A 21,039-nucleotide genomic window follows, 5' to 3' on the forward strand; every position below is an offset into this window, starting at 1 on the left:
GGAGGAATGTTGAGACGGCCACAATGTCACCAGGCAACAGGAATTGGTCAGGTCCATTGTAATCTTATGGGAAGCACTGTCATCCATGCTGCTTGGCGTTGACCAAAACGTCATCATGTGGTACCTGACTAACGTTCCTGTAAGGATTTATCATTTGATTCTTAGAAAAGTAACAGCATAGTTTTTAAATGGTCTGTGTCTGCCATCATTGGTTGTGTTTACCAGTTTAAAATAGAAATGCCCCCTATATTTTCTTATCAAATTAATGATTTCTTTGCTGTAAATTAGATGTCTACAATTTGGATAAATCACCTGTTTTTAGAGAAATATGTACCATGAAAATAATTGGAAGGCATGCCTTCCGTACATTCAGCTCCTCTATATATCTGTTCTCTTACAAATTGGTAACGCTGAACCACTGTCTCCTTTGTCTGTGTTTTTGAGTAGTTACAATTTAGTTTCATAACAAAATAAGTTTTCTTCATATAATAACTAAAGTAGCCAGTGGTATCCAAAAACATAGGATATAACTATGCTGCTGGGTAATGAAAGGAATTTATCTGTTGTATTCAGAGTACTCATAGGATAGTCTTTCTGCTGAAGAAAACTACAAAAGCCATTCAAGTATTTATTTACCTGACCTCAGAGAGATAAAACATTTTCTCCATGAAATAGGGATGGGGTGATTTTTTGAAAAAGGAAAGGGGAGTAAACCCAGAAAGCGGAAGGCATGGACCTAGAAGTACAATCCAGAACAGGATGTGCAGGGAACTTCAGGGTCTTGGTGAAAGGATTGTGCAGCAGGCCTCAGGCGCCACCTCAGCAGGACGGTGGGCGCTCCCGGAAGGGCTACGATCTACAAAGCCACAATTTTATAAAGATTCAGTATCAATTGAAGGAAAAATTGTAATAATGTGTTGGAAACTTAGAGAGTGGAGAAATGGGAAAAGGGACCTTTCGGGGTGAAGTAGGGGGTGGGAAGAGGTAGGGTTTATTTGTGGAAATTTTTCTGCCCCCCCCCCGAATTCCGAGCCCTAACTTTCCGGTCGTTCTGTGGATAGGCAGACCTGAGGAAGGACTCCCTGAGCACTGCATAGGTGGACTGCACACCTGAAACGAGTTAGAGAAAAGATTGACTATAAGAAGAGAGCCAGCTTGGATATTGATACTTTCTTGTAACTAGGTACCTACTTCTACCCTTTTATATGAGGCATACACATACCATCTCTGTGCTTTCCATGCGAAACTTACAGCACAGAAGAGTCTTGTCGAATAAGCCAAGGGCATTGTATTTCCTGTTGATAATAAAATGCCCATTTTCCCATTAAAGTGCAGTGACTTCATTTCTAAAGGTTAAATTGAATGGTTCGCACAGCATAATTTCAGCTGGTTAAATTTGGGGCACTGAAAGTTATTCAATAAAAGAATAATCTCTGAGCCTGTGTAGAATTTTCATTTGATTAAGAGTTGGATATTATTCACATTCAGCCATATCACATGATTTTATTTCATAGACAAGCAACGTCAATAGACATATGTCCTCAGTAGCATTTTTTCTTCTTTGAACAGTGCTTTCCTCTGGGTAGCCAGTTGAGGACGGCATCTTGCTTTCCTTTAGCGGTCCTCTAAGAATTGATACTTTCTTACTTTTGGAAACAGGATAAAAAAAATTTTTTTCTATGCTCTTCTAACTCTGTGATTTCTCATCTAAACCATTTTCTGCTTGAATTTTTAAAATACTTCAATGTATTGACCAGCTAATGAGATTAAAGTAGTTTATCTAAAGCATGATTTACTGAGTGCTTAGTTTTGAACTTGTTATTCTCTCTGAGCCATTTACAAATTAGTCAATTAGGGAAAAAGTGTTCCTAAGTTAAAAGTTAAAATAGTGCATATTCTACTTATCCAGTCTAAAATTTTTTGTTTATCTTTTAAATATAGGCATAATTTATACACTAAACTGTATCGTTTTTAATATGCAATTTTGTGAGTTTTGATAAACCCGGGCACTCTGAGAGCCGTGAACCCATGAAACTGTCACCACGGTTAACATCATACAACTGTGGGCTCTTCCCCCCAAATGCCTCCGTCCCGTGGAGCCCACCCCCAGCCCTTCCGTTAGTGCCTGGCAACCACGGGTCTGTTTTCTGTCCGGGCAGTTTAACCCTTACCAGGGTGTCATATCAGTGGAATCGTGCACTTGAGACGCGTCCCTGTCGTTGCGTACGTCCTTTTCACCGCGTGCACAACAGCATTCCATTGTGCGATGTGCACGCTCTGCTTATCCATCACCCGGCTGAGGGAGAGGTAGGTTATATCCAGTTTGGGGTGAGTATGATGAATTCTAGGCCGTATTCTTGGGGTCCCTAATCTGTCTTTCAGTTGGATTGCCATGGTCGTCAGTCAGAAGGCTGCTTTTTGCCTATTTTCATCCTAAACACAGGGTTGTCTCTTTTCTTAGCATTCACCACGTCCTGCTCCCTTTTCTCAGTGTTGTACCTTGTGAAAAGGAACTAGATGGTGAGCAAGAGCAGCCAAATGAAAATATTTATAGACGCCTGTCCTTTGCAGGGCTCCTGAGCGCAAGCGTATTCTTAAAGTGCTGGCAGATTGACGTTCTCTTTGAGTCTGACTGCAGAGAAAGGTTTCCCTCTGCATTTGGGACATGAGGCTGCCTGCACTCGTCCTGACATGCTCTGCAGCTTCCTGCTTCCTTCCCATTTGGGAAGCAGACCGTGCCAACTCCTTCTGCCCTCGGTCTGTCCTTATCGTGCAAGTTTGGAAACTTTGCTTAGCCAAGCATCCTGCCTTGATAATTGATCAAGGAGTGGAGTTAGGAGAGAAAATGGAAGGTTCTGTTCTGTGTTGAGGGTGCCAGCCTCCCGAGAATCAGGGCTTTCTTCTCACTCAGCGCTCCTACAACTATCCTCCTGACTCACTCTCAGGAATGGAGCCCAGAGCCTAAGACACGGTTTCTCCTTCGCTCGGACATGTTGGAGGCCTAAGCGAGCTGCTGTACCAATGAAGTAAACAACACGAGAAATTGTCAACTAGAGACAGCACTTAATGAAAGATTGTTGATGGCCTAGCTTCAGCAGCTTTGTTTGTTTCTTCGTTTCCTTACGATTTTATTTGTTTTTCAGTCAGGGTATTTTTCTTCAGGGTTCTCTCATGTGTTCACTCATTCCTGTTAAACTCGCGTATCACTGAAGTTTATGCCCCCCTCACACACACCTCGCCATGAAACATTGATAACCAGCCAGGCAAGATTGGTTTCAAATGGTTTATTGCTTTGTTTATTTTTGTTGGAGCTGGAGAGGATTCCCAAGTGTCTCCCCCAGGGTCCCATTTATATCAAGAGATTATCAGGCTGTACAGCTGATTCCTCAGAGAGAATCATAACCTCGTTTTGTGAATTAAAACATCCCCGGCCGCAGTGCCTGTGCTTTGGAAAGGAAGAAGAGTGTGGCGTGGTGGATGACAGCTGTGCCGTTCGGTGGAGGGTGTACTTCTGATTTGTCTTCCGCATAGTGGCAGAAATAATTCTCCTGGTCTGGAGAGCCCAGCAAAGATAGAAGACTACAGCGATGAGTTATCACAATGCACCCTAAAATGAGAGTGTGTTTGCTTCAGCATTCTTAGCTATCAGTTCTGATCGCCACGTTCTTTGTTTTCTGTGTCTGTACTCTTGTGCACACACATTTTGCTCCTTCTGTATTAAGATTTGTAGGACCTACGCGGCACTGTGCTCTGGAGTCCTTTAGCCTCAGGCCAGCCCTGGAGAGACAGGATAGTCAGCTCCCGAAGGGGAGAAACCATCCTGGTGTGCTGGATGTGGCAGTTCAGGGCATGGCTGTATGTCCAGGAAGCTTCGTCGGGTTTGGTGAACCTCTTTGCAGTTCCATTTCTCAAGTGTGTTGCCGTACTCCCATGGTGCCATAATAAGCTCTACATGTATTTGTTTTTAGTTCTTTTTCCTATGATGTTAATCAAAGAGTGATTGTGATGATGGGAACTAATTAGTGAGCTTCATTATTAACAGTTCCCATTTGAGACTTGCACATGATAATCCTGAGTGGTTAATTGTTAACTAATAGGTTTACTTTGATTCCCATTTCCCAGTGTTTTGTGTGTGTGGTGACGTTCCTTTCTCACCAGTCTTGACTGTGTTCCCGCCGACTACAGTGGGTATTTTCAGTGGGAAAAAAATCATGGAAATCACTTCGCTAACACCGTGTGCAAACTAACAGCCTAAAACTCTGCTCCCACAATTCACAAAACGTTGATTTACATAGGTTCTGCTCTTCTGCAAGGCAGTGACCTTGTTGTCTGTGGGTGCTTTGGCTCTGTGTCCTGTGCCTACCCTATGAGCATTCTGCTTCCCCTGAGCGCCCTCCAGCCCCACCTTTCCCACTCTCCCAAATTTGGTCATTCAGGGTACTAAATAATTGTAAACATGTATTTGTTTACAAAGCAAGATACTTTGTAGAGATAAGTTGCAGTCTGACTACTGAAGGGGCATCTCTTACAGGTGTTGATACAGGTACCCACATTTGGAAGAGGTGTGACCTGACAAGCCAGCTGGGAGGGCAGAGTAGGAACGCGTAAAGTGTCTTTATAACCCTCTCCTCTCTCGATGGTCGAAGGACCATCCTGCCAGTCGTCAGTCATTCAAAACCCCCGCTCCTATAAGTTTGAGGTGTAGATATTAACATGCTTTCAAATGAAGTCACCCCAGGCACATTTGTTGGATCATTACTTTCTCAATTTCAAGGTGCATTGAGGAGGCAGAAACATTCCTTAAAGAGATGCCATCCACAATAGCAGGTTAAATGTAGCTAATGTATCCTTAAATTAGCTTTTCGAGTAGTACAGGAAAACACTTCCGTATGGTTTGTTTTGGAGCACAGGTAATGTGAAAACTACCAGTGCAACAAAAAAGACTTATCTGCTCAGAAGTACAGTTGCTTCTTAATTATTTACACCAGTGGAGGGAAGTATTGGAATAAAAAACAAAACTATGACTAATTTATCTACTCGGATTCTCAAAGCCTTGAGCCAATGTAGTAACTTAACTATGGCAGGTAGATTCCCACGCCACCTGTAAATAAGCCACAGCACAGGAAACCCGAGGCTGACAGTCTCTGCAACTAGACTTAGAAGCCGGAATGTTTGATATTTAATAGTCTTACCCTGAAATGAAAGTTGTCATAATATTATCTCTTTAAATCCGAGGCCTTTACTTTTATTTTTAAAAATACATTTTGGAGCTCTAAAGTTACAAAGAAATCCATCATTGCACTGCGTCTCCTGTAGGTCCTTCTTCAGAATTACTGGCGGAGAGTTTAAAATGTCATGTGAGTGACATCGTGGGAACTTTACAACTTTACCGTCCTTAAGATCCACCTGGCATCTCAACTCCTCAGTAGGGCCTCACCTGGTCCCTGTCATACTGTTTCTCAGGTTTTCTCTTACTTACCTCTTGCTGTCACCACAGGAATGAGGATAAGAGAACGGAGCACATTGCTGTACTTGCAGCAGCTCCTTGGAAGGCAAGTCGTTTCAATGCAACCAAATCTCCTAACATGAATCATTTCCGTAGCTAAATAGGCAGGGAATGCTGCCAGGCTACTTCACCTGAAGGAATTGCCCAGTTGGCCTTACGGGTCTTTTCACGTGAGCCACTGAAACAGATATTAAAGGTTTCAAGAATTTTTGGAACATGTCAAGCAAGCACTTGAGATGACACGGAAAGACAGACACCGTTGTCTGCCTATGGCTGAGATTTGAAAGAGCTGACATCTTTTGGTGATTACATTCAATTTGATGGACTTCATAAAAATTTTTTATTCCCCAAACCCTATCAACTTGGATGCAATTTCCGTCTCTTCCCCTAACGGATGGTCTGTAGAGATACCATCTTCTTCAAGCTTTGGAACACTCCCTTCAAGGAGAGGGCGCTCATGTGCTATCTCACCATTTTGCCTCTGGAAATAAAACTGGCCACTTCTGGTAGGCCTTGAAAATTTGCTGTCATGCCTTCCGTTGTCATAGTTGGCTTTCACTTCTAATCTTTGTCATCGTCAATGGCATGTCCCATTCTCCTTGCTGTCTTCCCAGATGTTATTTCTGGAGTAGGACTGTTAAGTTGTAGGTGGAGACTTAGGAGGAGTCAGGGACATCAATTGATGTGAGAGAGTGTGTGTGTGTGTGTGTGTGTGTGTGTTATAATTACATGGCTTTTAAATTATTATTACATTTGCTTCTCCTTGGTCAGTCTGAGTAAGTACAGTTGACCCTTGAACTACGCAGTGCTTGGGTGCTGACCCCCTGTGCAGTCAAAAATCCATGTATAACACTTGACTCCCTAATAGCCTACTGTTGACTAAAGTACTTACTGACAATATAAACAGTCGATTAACACATATTTATATATGTATTACATACTGTATTCTTACAGTAAAGTAGGCTAAAGAAAAAATGTTATTAAAATAATCATAAGGGAGAGAAAATACATTTTTTAATACTGTACTTATTTATAGAGAAAAATCCAGATGTAAGTGGACTCTTGCAGTTCAAAGCCATGTTGGTCAAAGCGCAACTGTATCTCTCTTGATAAAGTAGGTGATTGTTTAGCAAAGTAGGACAAGTCTGCTACAACTTCCTTTTTGTTACTAACATTAACAGCGTACCTGTGTGTGTATGCTGTCGTTATTCCCATAAGCATCTTTTCTCCCAGATGAATACGTCTAAAAGACAGTGATGAGCAAAACTCTGTTTGTGAAAAGTATAGATTACTGCAGTCTTAGGGGAAAAGGCCTTCTGTTCAGAGACATTAAGTTGCCTCATGATTTGCAATGATCAATTGGATAATTGTTGTTGACTTACTGGCTCAGCTCATGAATAACGTCCCAGATTTAGACTAGTATGGCAAAAGGATTTTAATCAGGTAGCGCTTTCTTTCCCATGGAGCATTTGTCTTGCTTGACTGTTCTGGACTTCAGCCAGCCACCAGAAAGGCCTTTTCCCACTGTGTATGTGTAGTGGAATATGTGTTGTTAAGTGATCATTGGACGGAAGCTCATTGTGCCCTTAGCTTTTACCAATGTGCAATCAGAGAATGGACAACTGTCGCTCTTTCTTCTGAGAATCGGTTTGAAGGGAAGGATGAATCTCATTACTATAAATATTGATTTTATCCCAGCGTACCCCTTTGGCTGCTGTGAAAACTCGCAAATACTCAGGGCTTGCTACATTTTCGTTATCTACTGTGCATTAGTTTATATACAATAGGTGTGTACAATAGGCTAGGAGCAGAGTCTCAAGGACGAGCCTGGCGGAGTGCTGGTGTCACGGGCATCAGGAAGGTGTGCAGAGGTCCTCCGTGGGAGTTTACAGGTCTGCTGACGGGGCTGAAAACCTCGGCGATTCTGACGTTCACTGACTATGCCCCAAACACGGCAGTGTGATACTTTGATGCTTGCTCACTTTGTCATCTGTTTAAGCAGCTTGAGAGATTGAAAGGATGGGAAGGCTCGTAGTTCCTGTGTGGCTTAGAGCTCTCAGGTTCGAAATGTCCATAGTCTGATGTTCTCGAGGGTAGAATGCGTGTACTTTGTGTGGATGCGTGACAAAAGTTTAAAAAGTGCTATGTGGTTTCATACATTTTTATTATTTCTGTAATTATTCATGCTGATGTGATGTGGGATTGGCCCCCATGGAGCACATCCTGCTGTTCCTGGTTTCTCAGACTGGGAACAGGAGCAGCGTGCCCAGGTCCCAGCTCATCCCTGAAAAGCTTATAGAGCAGGGCTCGCTGTACCAGTGCCCAAAGTGAGCTGCGTTCTTCTCGTCATTGAGAAGCGGCATACGTAACCTGCTGAAGATGGAAGATGAGCTGCTTTGGGCTTCCTGGGGAACAGTTTTAGGAGCTGTGCCACACAGCTTGGGAGTCACGGTTTTTTAAAAGGGTAATTGACCTGCACAGAAGGTTAGTATTAGTCTTCTCTCAATTTCACATAGAAAGAAGAGGAGAGCTCTTTTTCCTGTCCCCAGAGGAATGACATTCTCATTTCAAAATACCTTCTTAACTTGTATACCCACTGATTGCTTAGTAACTGAACAGAGGGAGGCAGAGAGCCAATGAGAATGTTCTGGAAAACTTTTGAGAAATGATATGTCTTCTGTGCAAGTCACATGGATATCTTGTCTATGTCATGATTTTAGAAATGTCTAATATTATTGGGTTACTTGCCTAGCTTCCTATGGTCTGCTAAACTGTCCTAAACAGAGAGAAAGGAACATTTGCCTGGATCCTGTTACTTTTCTAAGGATTCTCTTCTTTCCTCCACTAGGATACCCAGAAAGCAAAGCAGTTCCTGCCCTTTCTCCAGCGGGCAGGTCGTTCTGAAGCTGTGGTGGAGTACGTCTTCAGCGGTTCTCGTCTCAAGCTCTACTTGCCAAAGGAAACCTGCCTTATCACCTTCTTGCTCGCAGGTAAGTCTTCCGTGTTATATGTTACTCTGAAAATTCTTCTCGGATATCAGAAGTCATCCCTAGAGGCCACACACCCTTTCCTCTGTGTTTTAGGTAGGACCTGGAACCCATCTCGGTGCTTTCCTCTCTAATTGAGATTCGAACACGAAATTTCTAGATCTGATCCCTGTGTCACTACAGACCCAACACTGGTCCCTCTTCCAACTCCCATCTGCTTCCCATCCCAGGACGTAGGAGTAGAGTTGCTTAAAAGGTAGCACGCATCTTCGCACAGCCTGACGGAAGGGAATTCCAGACAGAAAAATATTAACAATGGAATGAATTCTCACAGTTGGCACCTCCTGTTGGGGACAGACCCCTCCCCCCCGCTGGATGGGTCACGGGCAGGGCTGAACCACTTTGCCCTGCTAGTTCCCAGGTGGTGCCGATTGTCTTTTTTTTTTTTATTCTTTTCAAATGTCATTAGGATCCAAATCCTTTATGGAACCCCAGACATGACATTACTACCTTCCCAGCCTTCGGCATCTTTGGTGTTTCTCCATTGCACTAAGGTTGGCATGCTAGGGCAAGTCTTCCTTTCTTTGCTGACGGAATGTACATCTCTCTTACCCTGTCCTTTCTAACAGCTTAAGATTTCCCAAGCCAGCAAGACTATGTAGGAACTGCTCTTCGAGCAGTTTATGTTTATGCATTCGAGGAGCAAATTGCTTCATTTCTTCCCCACTGCCAAATGGTAGTTATTTATTTCCAGTCAGGACTTCGCAGAAATGGTAGTCTTGGAGAGAAAGTGTCATTTTACTCCAACACCCACCCCTGTACGCACAAATCTTCACTCACTCACACAGGACATATTCGCTATGCCCTCCCAGTGCACACGGCCTCTTCTGAGGCCGTCCTGTTGCCTCAGCACTTGTGTCTTGCATTCTGGAATAGAATTTGCCGTGGGGGAGGAGAAACGGGAGCCATGTGTGTTGTCCCCTGCCAGATTGCCTCTGCCTCCTTCTCCTAGAAGGCATTGAGAGTCTGTTCTTTTGATGAGGGTCTCCCTCAGGCCCCAACTAAATGGGTTGTTATGTGAGGTAAATCACTCATTGAACACGTGACTGTGCAGCTCACTGCTGCTGCTGGGCCGTCACCTCTGGTTGAGGCTCTTGCACACACGTAAGACGTGAATGACCATACACAGCTCTTCAGCCTTTCTGAAGGGACAGATGGTAGCCTGACACGAAGCTCAGGGGCAGCTACAGAAGAGAAGGGCCGCAGTTGAATCCACACGTCAGTGGAAGGCGGTGCTTGGATCTTTGCAACGTGAGTTTTAGTATTTGGAGGGGCAGCATAGCAGTGTGGGGGAGTCCTTGCAGACAGCCATTTGTGCCCTTTTCTTAACATTTCCACAGCGGAGAAATTTCTTAGTAGTGAATTCTTGTTGTTACAGAGTTTGAGGTGTATATTCATTTCATCCTTTGCTCTAAACCTACAAAACAAAGGCATCCGTTTGGCAGCGTGGAGCTTTATCCCAGAGGTGTGGAAGAAAACAGTATTATTCTTCTTTCCGGGAAACTTGGCCACAGATCTGTAAGGGAGAGAAAACACTGTAGTTCTGGCTTCTAAACTCAAAACTGCCTGAATGAAGCCGGCTCGACACGTTAGACCAGTCGTGGCTGGAGTTTTCCTGCAGAAGCCTAAACACAAGCAGTCTGAGCACTCAACTCTGCCTCAGCCATTTCCTCTGTATACTTGGCATTATTCTGAGCTTAGCAATTCAAAAGGCATTGCCTGAGTTAACTTACATTCTGAAAGATAGATTACAGAAGCAAACACATGATAAAAATATAAGCTTTTACATTTTTCTCCTGCCATACTGTATGCGGTTATATGATGCGTCTTCTGGTTTCTTTAGAAACCTGGCAAGGATACAAGACACTGAAATGTCGTAAGAGAAAGGTTTGAATCGTGGCTCTACTCTGTACAGGCAGGTGACTTAGGGAGATTATTTACCTTCTTCAAGCCTCAGTTTATACATAGGTTAACGAGAGAGAGTATCGTGCCTCCAGGGTTATGGGGAAGAATTTGATGAGATGAGAAAAGGGTTCAGAACAAGCCTGCCTTAACGTAGATCATCACTACACATATTTCCTTCCCCTTCCCCTCACAAAGACTTAGTGAATTCATAACCAGAGCTTTCCTTAACTCTTGTATGGAATGGCCGGAGCTGTGCAGTATGTGCACACGTGGGTCACAGTCTCCACAATAGAGCCATAGTTTTCCATTGATGGAAATAAATCGTGAAAAGGCACTGTTCTCATCCCGTCTTGACTGACAAGCTCACTGGCTTTTCCCCTTGAGACCCTAGAGCAGAGAACTGTGCATCATCCTAGTGAGACTGGGTCCCAGGGCTCAGGAAGCTCTAGGGAGACAGACACGTAAACAGACTGCAGTGTTGGGCATTAGGTGAGATGATAGAGTTATTTACAAGGCACAGAAGCAGCACAGAGGAGGGAGTGACTGGGTATTTAGGTGGGGACCAGGGAATGCCTCCCTGAGGAGCTGACATCTGAGCTGTGTTTTGAAGGACAAATATTGAGGAGTGTTGAGGGCAGGCAGGGGAGAGGAGGAAGTAGAGAGGAACGTTCTAGGTAGAGGTAACAGCATGTCCAGAGGTGTAGAGATATGATGTATCCTGATGTATCCAGGCAACCACAAACCCTTTAGTATTGGTGGAGCATAAAGAGCAAGGTGAGGGGTTTGGGGAGAAGCTGGAAACAAAGACAGGAGCTGGTCTTTCTTGGGTTAAGAAAGTTCACTTTGGTGGATACGTTGGACTAAATGAGGCTAGGGGCTGGGAAAACAGTTAAGAGGCAAGAGGGCTAGTAGAGAAGAGAAGCGATTTGAAAAGTATTTGGAAGGAAGACTTGATAATTCAGGGAGTGACTGCATTTGGGGGGTCAGGGATGGGAGATGATGTTGAGTGTGGGAGAGAAAGTAAAGTATCCAAGGCTTGAGTGGTGGGGCAGATGGTAATGTCCAAGGGCACCACAAAGGTAAGGACATGTTTCAGGAACAGGTCATTGGTTTGGTTTTAGACGTGGACTATTTGAGGTCTCCGTGGGGATGTTCAGGTCAGCAGAAGGACCTGGGTAGATTCCTCCCATGGAGGAGCCATCAGTGTACAGACAGTGGTTAAAGCAGCTCCAGAGCCTAGAGGACCGCGTTAGAACCAACACACACCCTGGGAAGGTTCAGCCTGTGATGGGAAGGCTAAGCATGCATACGTGGGCAGAGGATCAGAAGGAGAACCCCGAGAGAGTAGTCTTCTGGAAGCTGAGGGATGTCAGAATTCCAAGGAATTAGCAGTGTGGGATGTTACCTAAAAGATGAAGTAGGTAAAACGATGAAGTGATTTTCTTATTTATCAATTAGTCACAGATGACCTGTGCCGGTGCAGTCTCATCAGAGTTGAATCAGCCAAAAGCAGATTACAGGCGATTGGGGAATAAATGTGGGAAATAAGGAACAGAATTAAAAATAGACTGCTCTTAAGAAAATCTAACAGAGAATGGAAAAGGAGTGCAGAAAAGTGAAAGCTAAAGGGTCAAGGTAACATGTTAAGGATGTCAGCGTTTGAGTACTTTGATAACTGGAATTCTTTTTCAAAATTGGAACAGAATGAGGCATGTGTGGTTGAAAGAGCTATTCAATATACCTATTGTTTTCATAATACCAATTACAGAATGTAAAACTCAACAAAATCCTGGCAAATGAGAATATCAAAAAAGATGGAGTGAGAAAATATCGTAGGGAACATGAGAGTTACCGGTCTGATTTCTGAGGAGAAGGAACTAAGAAAGGACGTATGGAAATGATTAACAGAGTAGCGACCTCGATGAGATGGAATGAATGAGATGGCTGGAGGACACGGGCGGAGCGAGTATCCCCAGAGAGAAAAGGGCCCCCTGGTCCTTTGAGACCACCTACAAAGCTGAAAGTGAACGAGATACGGGTACCATGTTCATTGTGTGAGATTGTTCCCCGAGACCGTGATCGTCGTGGCACGGCTTTGCAGCTCTCTGTGGGACGCGCGCCATGCCATGGGAAAATGGCGTTCTGCTGGAAATGATGTCTCTGCAGCCAGGAGGGAGCTGGGGTTGTGAGTCTCAAGGGGAAAATCAAGATAATTGTTCCACAGTCCCATATGTGCTGCTCTCATTAATCCCAGCCTTTTGGAGAGCCCTCTGGACTTCAAGGTGGGGCGGACACTTTCCATTTTTATGTGGCCTTCTGGGGCAGACGGCCCCACAGCTTGATAGGGAGTGGCATTTGGCCCAAGCCAGCTGGCCTCTCTGTCACGGTTCCTGCACCCCTGTACGTGGAATGATTGTTTGGTCAGATGGGATAGCAGGTGGGGCTGGGCACCGTCAGCTGTAGCTAACAGGTCAGAGCCTCCTAAAGCCTCTTGCCCTTGAGTCCTTTGAGCACCTGGCTAAGGTTTGGTCGGTGAGCAGGTGACCTTACAACCATCAGAACTGACTGTTCAAGGTCCTCTGCCCGCTGCTGTGGCCTCCTCCTATGCACACCTAGGGCAGCCTGGGGGGCAGTCGTTCAGCTTTTGTCCTGCGTTAACAGGACTCCAAGATCCCCGGGCAGCCTGCATTTGTTTAAGAGCATCCTTTTTCCTCATCTAGCTTTGAGAGAACTCCGCATATTTCTTTCCATTGGAACCAAAACAGTTTACCGGCCATCTTTCTTTTTAGTTTACTTTCATTTGTCGTGTGTGTCATGTTTTACTTAGTTTCTTGTCTAAAGGGACACTGAGGCACATGTTGGCAATTCGCTTGGCCCTTCATTCATATTTTTATTTACTAGCACCAGCGGCATGGAGTGTATCTTACTGCTATGGCCCTTATGTTCCATTTCCTTATTTTGAATTACTTTGTTGGCTCTGGGGCATCTGGGTCCTGCCGAGGGCGCAGCTGAGGAAGTTGTCCTGTTTGCTAAGCAGAGCCAGTGCCAGTTTAGTGCCTGTGAACCAGATGCCTGAAATGGAAGAGAATAATCTGAGGTTTTAATGCAAAGTAATCTAAGGAGTTCTGCAGCAGATATGTGGAGTCTTCTGCTAGCTCACGAGAGGGCCTACCCCATTTGCATTTCCGGGTTATGAAGGTGGGACAGCAGCATGTAGGAGGAGGTAGGGACTGAGGCAGGTTTGTGAGGGGGGCAGTGGCTGTCAGTCACCTTAGGGGGAACTCACCGTACAGACAATCTAAAAGGCAGCAGCTACCTGGCATGCGGTTCACAGCAGGTGACTTATAATTAACCAGTTATCTAGTCACATGAAACAAGACTTAAAATGAGACTTCCCTCGGCCTGCCCTTTGGTATTTTCCAATTCTTTTCTCTTTCTTTGATTACAGCTCCCCTCTGGGAGCCGCATTATGACAAGGGAGGCAGTGAGAAAAGGTTCTCGGTGTCTGGGATTTGATAAATGGTGGTGGTGGGTATGTGCCTGGTGAACTAAAGAAAGGTTTCGGCTGTGTGTCCGTCCACCCTGAATGCCTTTGAATAAAGCACCTCGCTTCCTTCTTTCTCCTTAATGTGTCTTCCCGCGGATCCTAACAGGAATATCAACTGCTTATTTCAATAGACCAAAAACTTGTAATGAGTGGGGAGAGGGAAGGTAAACAGGGATATCCTCCCTGTCTCCTGGCCCCAGAAATGGCCCCACTGATTGCCAGTGCCTAACCAAATTACACAATTAAAGCCAGTGTGTGTTTCAGTGAGAAATCCCATTCTGCTATCACAGAGGTGCTAATGAATCAGGTTGTTATTGTGCTGGTGTTTGCTGGGCTTCTGTCTTTAATTAAGCAATTACAGGGTCTGCTGATACTTATGAATTCCTTTCTGATGCTTTAATTGAATTGCAACTTAATGGATATTTGTAAAGTGGGATACTCTTTCTCTTGGGACTTCCCAGTTTGAATCTGTCTCCACCACCTACCTGCTTTCAATTGGGTCCCATTACTTGGAAACGGGCAGCGTGACATGATATACTTTTCTGAGGCTGCTCTAGTTCTTCACTGTTAAAGATATCATATACAAATTATGTTCTTGTCAGGAGGTGCCAGAGCATTACTTGTTGGCATTAGCACAGGAAACAGGTTAGGAAGCCTTTTTTAATGAGGCCAAGATTTGGAAGCTGCCTATAAGAAATGCAGTCTGATAGATGATGTGTGATACAGAAATTAATAAGATAGTTTCTGCTTTCTCGAGTACCCTTTACATACCCTAGTACAGCCGTATGAAAACCTTGAACAAGGAAAAATCAAAAGGACTTATGAAAAGTATATGCAACATCATGAGAGTACAGAGGAAAGAAGTATTATTAATTGGAGAATGGAAAACACTTCCTAAGGGAGATGGCGTTTGAGGATCCAAGGAGATCTGGAACATTTCCTGTTGGCAGGCTGGGTGTCATTCGTGTAGGCAAAACAACTTAGCCTGTGTCGTTAGTTCTCAGCAAGAGTGGCTTGAAAGAAATGCACGAACTCATCAATCATTTTTCTCCCTGCTTTTGTACGGGGGTGTAAAATCCTCCTCTGCTGTCCTGCCATTCAGTGTCCAGTGCTTTTCCTCAAATCCCAGTGTGCCCACCTACCATGGCGTCACCCGTTGGTCACATGGGTGGAAGTGCAGCCTGGGATTGCAGCCTGATTATCTCCCATCTCCCGATTGTGAATCGTCCCCAGGATGAGCCTCACGATGCTGTGGACCATTCAGTCACGTGGCTATTTAATAAGTTATTTCCACTGGATGCTATGCTCGGGATACAGAAATGTATAACATAGAGGTCCAGCCTTCAAGCGAGATGTTGTGTCTACTGAAGTAAAGAATGCATAGAAGAAGAAAACAAAGACACTTTTAAGACGGGTGAGAATAGGAGAAACATGCCTTGAACACCATACCGATAAAAACAACTCAGACTTTTACAAAACAATCACAGCAAACACTGTGATACTGTCAGAAAGGCTAAGCTAGTCCTGGTCCATAACCCGGAAGTACGGGGAGCTGGAGCTGAGTGCTGGCTCAGCCCCGGTCAGAGCAGGCCTGTAGGGTAGTACTCCACCTGAGGACCACCCTTCTGGGGACGTCAGCAAGCTGCAGGAGGTTCATAGGCGAGCGACCAGTGGGACTGGTAGTGGGAATCCAAGGAGACTTCCAGGACATAATGGAGTATTCCAGGGTAAAAGAGGCAGAGAGTCATTGTTCAGTAGCCATTTCAAATGTTTTTCTGATTGAGACAGACTAAAAAGTAAAGACATCAATAAGCATAAGGTGTATGCGGCACGGTTTAATGGCAGTCAGGCACCATGGAGCTAGAGCACTTGAATTCTTGCTCTCCGGCTTCCGGGTTAATTATTTCCATGAGATCGGCCTGCATGTCTTGGTGTGACGCTGGGACCTAGACGTGAGGGAGAACGCAAGGCCCATGTGGCAGGTCTCTGCCTGCCCGTCTAGCTACTCCTGCAACTGACGGAGAGCTAATCCTAGAGGTGGTCCCACCTTCTGTGGAAAAAGCCTGAGGAGATGGTACAGCCTCCTAATTGGGGTGTTCAGCCCTCACCGTCTCAGCTGGGTTTTCTGTGCCAAGAGAAAAAAGATTTTGCTTTATCCTCAGCTGTTAGAGAGGCCCATTGATTGCCTGTGGATGGATAGGTCAAAGGTAAGTGAGAAGGATCCTCACCTCCTAAGTCCTCGACTTCAGCCTTTTACCTTTGCCTTTCACTCTTGCTGCTTTGGAATTTTCATATATGAGACCAGGGAAAACTACCCTGGATAGGGATCAGGCCTGTTCTGGGCAGAGCTAAAAAGAGCTAGTAGAGTGTGGGTCAAAGGGTTAGACTTCCGGGTTTTCCCCACGGGCTCCTTTTCCTTTCCTTCTCCTCCCCTCCCACTTGGAGGTTCTTTCTGAGACTGGTGAAGGTTACCTACACTGCCCTCCACCTGGTGGGCATGGGGGAAGGGACAGGACGCGTCCGGCAGTCTGATGGCAGTTCTCCTGGAGTGTTTCCAGCACCGGCACCTGTCTCTCGTTGTGCCTAGATGCTTCAGTTCTAATCCTGTTCTTATGGTTTTCACAGGAAAATATATTTCCGGGTCGATTTTTCAGTGCCCTCTTGTCAACCTATTGGCATTTCCCAGCAACCATTCAGTAGTAATGGTGGCACACAGTGCCATCCAGTCCTGGACCTCTGCTCTGGGGGGTCCGTTTGACCTGCCTGACAGCAGAAGGCAGGACCTGGGTGCTGGAGAGGGAGTGTAAATGGTGTGGTAATTTAAAATTAAAGGGAAATGCTTTGAAATCATGTAATGGGCAGCCCTGGGGTGAACAGTGCATACTGCCTGTAAGGCTTAATCTTGGTTGCTATGGGAACTACCTCTTACATCCCCCTTTCAAACAGAGATATGACTGTGTTTTTTAACAAAATAGTTCTTCATCATTGAAAAAGTGTCTTTGCCCCAAGCCCCAGGTCTTTGCTCACCTTGGATTCCTTTCAGAAAGTTTTCCTGAGGCTTCCCCAAACTAATGTGCTGGTTTTCCAGTCTCTTCCTGGCTTTTATATAAATTTTGAATGATTGGCACTAATATGGGAATTAGAACACAGCCCAAGTGTACCCCTCCTGTGACGCCTGAGAGGGCACCAAGTTTTCACTCAAGGAGTGGGTGCACCACTGGCCACAGAGTGCTTCCTCCGCCTCCACGCCAGTAGGGCTCTGAGGGAGCCCAAGGAGTTGCCCTCAGTCTCGGTGCCATGGGATTAGTCCCAGATTCTGATGTAGGGCTGCCAGCCCCAGCCCAGAGGAGCAAGAACAAGTCACAGAAGTTCTTTTCGTGTTTGGAAGGCATCTGACACATACAACCACATGCTCTGTTGTATTTTTCCATCATTAGAGCTTTTCCCCATTTATTTAAATTACCCACTTAATCAAGACCTTGTAAGCACAGGGTTTTTTTAACCACTCTTTACCTGTGATAAAATTAATAAGATCTATATCTCTCTTCACTAGCCTTAGATGTCTGGACATAACAACTCCCTGCATGTTTGGCTTATAGGCTTCTAAGTGGGCTTTGGAGAAACTTTCTGTTGGAGCTTTCTGGATTCCCTGTAGTTTTTCCTTATTGTACTCATGCTTTATAATAGCAGTCCCATATAAACCCTAGTAACTCCCCTGCTTACCTTCACTATATGTAGGAAGATATTTATATTAACTAGTTAGTCTACGATGAGTGGAGACATTCCCATTTCCCTGCCCTGGTGTGCCTCGTTTTCCTGAGCTGGTACATCTGCTACTGATTTTTCTAGGGTTAATTTGGGTGTTTTTATTTTTAAATTGGAACATGGTGTCTGTCTCTTCTCTGTGTTTTGGATGCAGCCTCTGTGCTAGGCATGTGGTTATTAACTCCACTGATATACCAGTTCGCTCATTAGCATTTGCATTTTAAATTACCAGCCAGAGCAGACGACATTTATGCTATATTTGTTTGTACCATTGCTTTCTTCATGAATGATGTCCTATGTGCAGGGAATGCAGAAATAACTCCTCTCAGGCCCTGGGGTATTTTTGTCTCTTTTTTTTACCAAACTGCTGTTTCTTTTTTACTCTTGATCCTCATTGTTGGGTAGGGAATTTTTTTTTTATTCTTTTCCAAGTTTAGACCTATTTTTGAGTGCTACTGATTGGGATGTGCTAATGACAGGCCAATCCTTCCGTTCAGAGCAGGCATATTACGCAGAGTGGCCATCTTTCCCTGTCACGTGGTGCTCCTGGTAGGCAGTCTGCTTTAATGAGAGGAGGGAATTTTCTCCGCCACAGTTTGGTGGGAAGACATGGTAACAGATACTCGTATTTGTGCTCACATCTTTATTTTTTTTCGTAGTTGATTAGTTAGTGGTTATTGGTGAACCCCTGTTAGCTCTTGGCACTGTGTGGGAGGAAAAAGAGAAAACATATATACCTTCAAGTAGCTTACTTTTGACCAGAGACATTTAGATTGCACTACAGTACAGCACAGCCTTAAAGAGTAGGATGTAAACCCAGGTGGGCTTCTTAAGGGCACGATGCCAGTAGGTAAGTCCTCTTGGGGGAACTATTCCTCTTAGCATACGGTATCTTCAGTACCGAGATCACAAGAACCAAGGCAGAAATGCCCTACAAATAGAGACTCCCTAGGCTTTGGCATGCCCAGCTCTGCAGAAGGGAGTCTTTGGCTGCTTTCTGGCAGCGACTGGAGCAGAAAACAGAGCTCTGGCTGATATGTCTGTGTTCATGTCACTGTGCTGTTTACCTGTGATCTCGAATTTGGGTTCTCCGAGGCCTGTCACGGGGACCCTTCCTCGTGGTCAGTTCTGACTTTTAAAGCATATCACAAAAAATCCAGGGAAGTCACGCTGGAAATAGTAGGTGTGCATTCTGGGTAAGCAAGCAAAAATTCTGCCGTAGATATAAACAATTTTTATTTGCCCCCTTTCTCACTAAAGGTCTTCTCCCATGCAGTTGTCATTCAGCTAATTAGCTGCTGGAGTAACCAAGAGGTAAAGAATCGCATTTGAGACTCTTGATCCAAGTACAGATAAGTTAGTATAGAACGTGATCTCACTGAGGTGTGTCATTGCCACATATAGCATTTCATATAAGAATAAGAGAAATGACATGGTAATAGCATTCTAAAACTACTCTCATGGTGACCCATTTCGTGCCCCACAGAAGACGTGAGCCTGGTCTCAGGTAAACCCTGCCATACCCACTCTCACTCTTCATACCAGTTAGCAAATAGGTCTCACCTGTTGGAATGTGTGTTGGGGGGTCAGTAACCTTTTTCCTTTCAATATACTATTACTTGAACAGTTCCAAATCCTACTTCACATTTAATACAGCTCTGTATATTTCCTTCGATTCTGTTAGTCTTGAAATAATTTCTTGGCCGGAAATCTGCAAATGAGAGTTTTTCAAGAAAGCTGCACCAACTGCTCCAAACAGTGGCATCGGAGCTCCAAAGGGGTCTGTCCTCCTGGGAGGGGCCCATAGTCCTGGGAGGAGCTCTTGCATTGAAACGTCTAAGAGTTTAGGGCTGGTTCCCCGTCACGTCTTTACGTTAGCTCATTTCCCATGAACAGAAGTACTCAGGAAGTTCTTCTGAAAAGTTGATGGGCACAACAGAATAAAGAGTTGTTACCTACCTCTGTGCTCTTTTCCTCCATGGAGATGATCTGTATTTGGTGCACTCTGTTTGCTGTGCCCTTTGGTGGCTTCCATGAGCGCCAAGCGTCAAACACGGGCCTTTCAGCCTCACTGTTTTCTTCTAGTCTTTAGCTTCTTTTGGTCTCTGTGCCTGTTACCTGGCAAAATTGTTCTCTGGAAACTAAGTTATGCCTAGCAAGTGAAGCGTAGACAGCATGGAGGAGATGATTGGGTCCCTGGAGACTTCGGAGTGGTAAGGCAGAACAAGACGTACAGTGGACTAGCATCACCTGTGTGGTCGGGTGTAGGTGCATTTGGGTTGCATGGTGGCAGGCACCTAGAGGGCACGCAGAGTGTTCGTTGAGGAGCATTTGTAAATGCTACAGTGCTAATGGAAGCAGTTGAGACAGACAGGTTGCTAAAGAGCTAAGGAATCCCGCAGACTCTCATTTTGTCATCACACTTGTTACCCAGGTGAAGGGCTGATTACTGCCAGTCATTGCCCATCCTGCTGAGCTGGTGTTCCAGGGGAGGGGAGATGGGGCTCAGTGCACTCCGCCAGCTGCAGGGCCATCCAGCCCTCTTGCGGGTCTCTGCGTCTTCCTCCACTATGCCATCGGCTTCCGACAGAAACCTTGAATTAAGTGCGTTAGGAATAAACTGCTTGAGTGCGTTTGTGCAGATAGTTTCTCTCACCATCTATCTGAAGTGCTTTTTGAAATACGTGGGAGCCCTTTGTAAGCTGCCTTATAAGCTGTGAAGGCCATTGTTGCTGCTCTCTGTAGCCAGCGTGTCTCTAACGTAAGTAATGTGGACTTGGCTCCGGGCCAGGCCTGGTATTGGAAAGTCGAGTAAGCAGCAGAGCCGCCCACCAGAGTCACTAGCAGCTGTTGCAGGTTGGAGGATTTGCAGAAATTGAGATCGCTGTTCCCAGATATTGGCACTTGCCTGGTGATGAATGACCGAGTCTGTGCGAGGGGACTGTGTATGCTTTCCCTCGGCCTTTTCTTCTCAGCCCTCTATTGTGGCGCCTGCTCAATGGCTCCATTGTGGAGGAGGGCTGCTGAATGGAGGGGTGAGTGGCCTGCCTCCACCGCCATTCCCTCCCTCAACTGGCCCAAACTGAGACGTTAATAATAGCTCTTTGATCCCCTGAACTGGTTCTTGGGGCAGGAATTTTGTGGCACATAGTACAGATGCCAAGGGCTAAAACTCCAACCTCCAGAGGGTAGATAACGTGGATTCACCTGAAAGAGAGTGGCATGAACCCTGGTGTCCTTTTGCCTTAAGCCACCCATCTGCACCAGAC

The 21,039-nt window shown here is 45.1% G+C and overlaps 1 protein-coding gene across 1 annotated transcript in view; it reads left to right on the forward strand.

The window, feature by feature from the left end:
* The window catches only part of SND1 (staphylococcal nuclease and tudor domain containing 1), a 412,208-nt gene that overhangs the window by 259,200 nt on the left and 131,969 nt on the right, over nucleotides 1-21,039 (forward strand). Inside the window, exon 15 of the mRNA XM_081038319.1 lies at nucleotides 8,355-8,496. Coding sequence (XP_080894445.1) covers nucleotides 8,355-8,496 — 142 coding nt within the window. The remainder of the gene's footprint in view (nucleotides 1-8,354; nucleotides 8,497-21,039) is intronic.

Source organism: Rhinolophus hipposideros (genome assembly GCF_964194185.1).
Source record: "Rhinolophus hipposideros genome assembly, chromosome: 25".
Taxonomy (NCBI): domain Eukaryota; kingdom Metazoa; phylum Chordata; class Mammalia; order Chiroptera; family Rhinolophidae; genus Rhinolophus; species Rhinolophus hipposideros.